This window comes from Cardiocondyla obscurior, linkage group LG28 (genome assembly GCF_019399895.1).
Source record: "Cardiocondyla obscurior isolate alpha-2009 linkage group LG28, Cobs3.1, whole genome shotgun sequence".
NCBI classification, from domain to species: Eukaryota; Metazoa; Arthropoda; class Insecta; order Hymenoptera; family Formicidae; genus Cardiocondyla; species Cardiocondyla obscurior.
This window is the reverse complement of record NC_091891.1, coordinates 333858-337003: the sequence shown is the minus strand read 5'-3', so window position 1 is coordinate 337003 and position 3146 is coordinate 333858. Positions and strand designations below refer to the sequence as shown.

The following is a 3146-nucleotide window of genomic DNA, read 5'->3' as shown; positions in this document are numbered from 1 at the left end:
ACACATTTGGTGCTGGAAGGTGTAAGCATGTGTATTGCTACACATGTGCCTTAAAATGTGCAGATTATATTCAAACTGAAGATATTTTAACAATTGAATGCCCCATGTGCAAATCTACAGTATCATACGATTTCTTATATTAACAATTTTTTACCATTTTTTCTGTCATTATTACCATTATACACTACATTTTTTACCACGTTTTTCAAATAATGCTTTTGTTGTATAATCACTTTTGTTGTATAATGACTTTTGATGTATTTTGATTGTATAACCGCTTTTGATGTATTTGATTGTATAACCGCTTTTGTATAACCGCTTTTGTAATTTTACATTTTTTTATATTTTTTGTATTTTTGTATTTTTGTATTTTTTTGTATTTTTGTATTTTTTTATATTTTTGTATTTTATATTTTTTGTATTTTTTTTATTTACGTAGTAATATTAATATAAGATTAATATAAGATTAATATAAGATTAATATAGTGTAAAACAATGTTCTAGTATTATTAACATGGCATTTAAGATAAAAAATAAAATTTGTTTTTTTAATTACATTGAATTGAAAAAATAAAATTTGCCTTTTTTTAATTACATTGATTTCTTCATTATTTCATTACTTTAATAAACGCAATTTTAAGAGTGTGAGAGCATAAAAAAAACGAAATTTTTTTCTTTTTTTACTTTTAACATTTTTATTGAATATATATTATCGTAAGAGCTTAAACTATTTTCTACAAAATTAGAATTGTAATCACTTTTAACATTTTTATTGAATATATATTATCGTAAGAGCTTAAACTATTTTCTACAAAATTAGAATTGTAATAAATTAAAGCTAATGATGTACAAACTATTATTTATAAAAAATGATGTTATCCTATGATTATATCTTTTTAAAATTACAAAAATAGCATGATTACAACAATAACATGATTACAAAAAGCTAATTATAAACAACACAGGCTGATTATATACGACACAAGCTAATTATATATGACAAAGGCTAATTAAAGATACAGATTAAAAATGATTCAGATTTTAAATGATACAGATTTTAAACATAATGGCAGTTCCTTTTTTTAGTCATTATCTGGAAAAGAAAAAAGTATAAATTAATAAATTATCATATTAGTTATTAAGATATTGGTTATTAAGATATTGACATGTACTTACATAGGTTTATTTTTACTTTCCACGCTTTGCAAGTACTGCAATAGTAACATGGCAGAGGGTCAACACTAAACGGAAGAAATGGTATGCAATATTTACAGTATGCATGGCCGCATACCAGTGCCTTGAACCCTTCAATTAATTTCACTTCGCAATAATTGCAGGTTGGCATGTTTCCTGAAAAAAAAAATTTGTTAAGTAAAATTTTTTTAATTGAGTAAAAATCTTAGTACAACAGTAAATACTTACGTGTTGGCAGTTCTGCATCTGCAGTTCCACATGCTACACAGGACCATAAACATTCGCCTAATAAATTGAGCGTGCATGATTTTTTTTTTTGTTCCTCCGGGTATGTTTCACGTAGGAGATATGCAATTCGCTTCAATTCATCATATGCCTCCTTACTGTGTGGTCTTATATTATTATTAATGTTATCGACTTCTTCTTGGCGTAAATGTACGTATTTACAGGAGCTGCCTTGAGTACAATTATTTTTTGTACATCGGCGTATTTCATGATATTTATTACAATTTTGTCGTTGGCACACTCGAATTAAAAAATCACGACAACTCATTTTTTTAATAAATGGAAAAAACCCGACAAATATACAACAAAAAACAACAATTATACAAACAAGAGTCAAAAATAACAAGAGCAGATAGATAATCACTTTTTACTGATAATTTTTTGAGATCCTCACCGTCCGATTGACGAGCGAACAATGAAAAAATTCCGTGCTGCGTTTCTATCCCTGCTTTCATAAGTGTGTTCGTAAATACACTCATGATTAGAAGCGGATATTCATATGAACGAACCTAAGGTTCTTTTTAACACCCTTTTACACACCGCACATAACGATATTGTTTTTCACTGTGTTTGCGATGCAACTGATTCAGTCGGCGTTTTATCCCATTTAAATTTTTTTGCAATACCTATTTGTATAAATAATGTAGATACATCTATCATAGGCACGTTTTCCGTTTGCCCGCCTCTGAGATATGAAACAAGTGCAGCATTGTCACTGAGAACATCATTGATAATGATCCATCCCTGCGTTTTTTCCATGATGATTTTTGCGTGCACAACCTCCTGCTCCGTCCATACCTGAGCTCGCAGAGGCAAGATTCCATTTAAAACACATGGTATTGCTTGCCACCTCATTTCATGGAATTGGCTCTCTAGTCGTAAACATTCATGCGGCATTCTTTCAGTTGTGCGAGCCCAGTCGCGAAGATTTACAGTAATCGAAGTAGCACCGACGTACTCGATGATCCCTCTTTGCCATTTTGAACCTTCGCGGATGGCAACGAGAGTTCCTATTATTATTTCATTCGGTGACAGTATCAGTTGAGATGCTGCAAATCTCATGCGTAAGGCCATTCGTTCCAGCATTTCCTTATGAGCTGCTTCATCGTTGATTAATTTCACCCAAAACATTGTAGGTGATTGTACGCGTACCACGCGTACCTCAATCGGCCAAGTGGACAGCTGTCTTACGTCGATGTTGGAAATCATCTGAAAAAATAAATTAAAAAATTTAAAAAAGTATAAAATTATAAATTTTTATGTATTAAAATGGCTTTAAAAATATTTAAGAATATATAAGAATATATACTTACAATTTTTGGTGACAAACGATGACGATCAATTACTGATGAGTGGTTGCAAGGAACTGACTGCTCGACGGTTGAAGGATTCATCTTGAGCCAAATTGTTTTCATGTTTATAGAGATAAAAATTATCATTCTCGTTCTCACTCACTTTGCCCTCGTAAACATATGTGCACTCGCTTCAACCCTCATTTATAAAATAGACTATGCAGAGATCAAAGGCTGTGCGGCTAAACGCAAAGACTCTGCAAAACAGAGGGTAGTTGCTATTCGATGGGTGTACATTTCTTTTGTCGGAAAGAAATAAGTCAACGTTTTTAATTCCGAGAAGTAAAAGTTTTTTAAAATAATTTTAGACGAGGG

General features: G+C 30.9%; 1 protein-coding gene and 1 long non-coding RNA gene across 2 annotated transcripts; both read right to left on the bottom strand.

The window, feature by feature from the left end:
- Positions 1–763: 763 nt before the first annotated feature.
- Positions 764–1730, bottom strand: LOC139112433 (uncharacterized). The gene is made up of 3 exons (XR_011547378.1): positions 1423–1730; positions 1177–1350; positions 764–1093 (listed from the first exon to the last, which is right to left on the bottom strand). It is a non-coding gene; the product is annotated as an uncharacterized lncRNA (long non-coding RNA).
- A 310-nt stretch (positions 1731–2040) lies between these two features.
- Positions 2041–3146, bottom strand: LOC139112352 (uncharacterized). The gene is made up of 2 exons (XM_070673326.1): positions 2793–3146; positions 2041–2688 (listed from the first exon to the last, which is right to left on the bottom strand). The coding sequence occupies exons 1-2, from the start codon at positions 2916–2918 to the stop codon at positions 2041–2043; spliced, it is 774 nt and encodes a 257-aa protein (XP_070529427.1). The 5' UTR covers positions 2919–3146.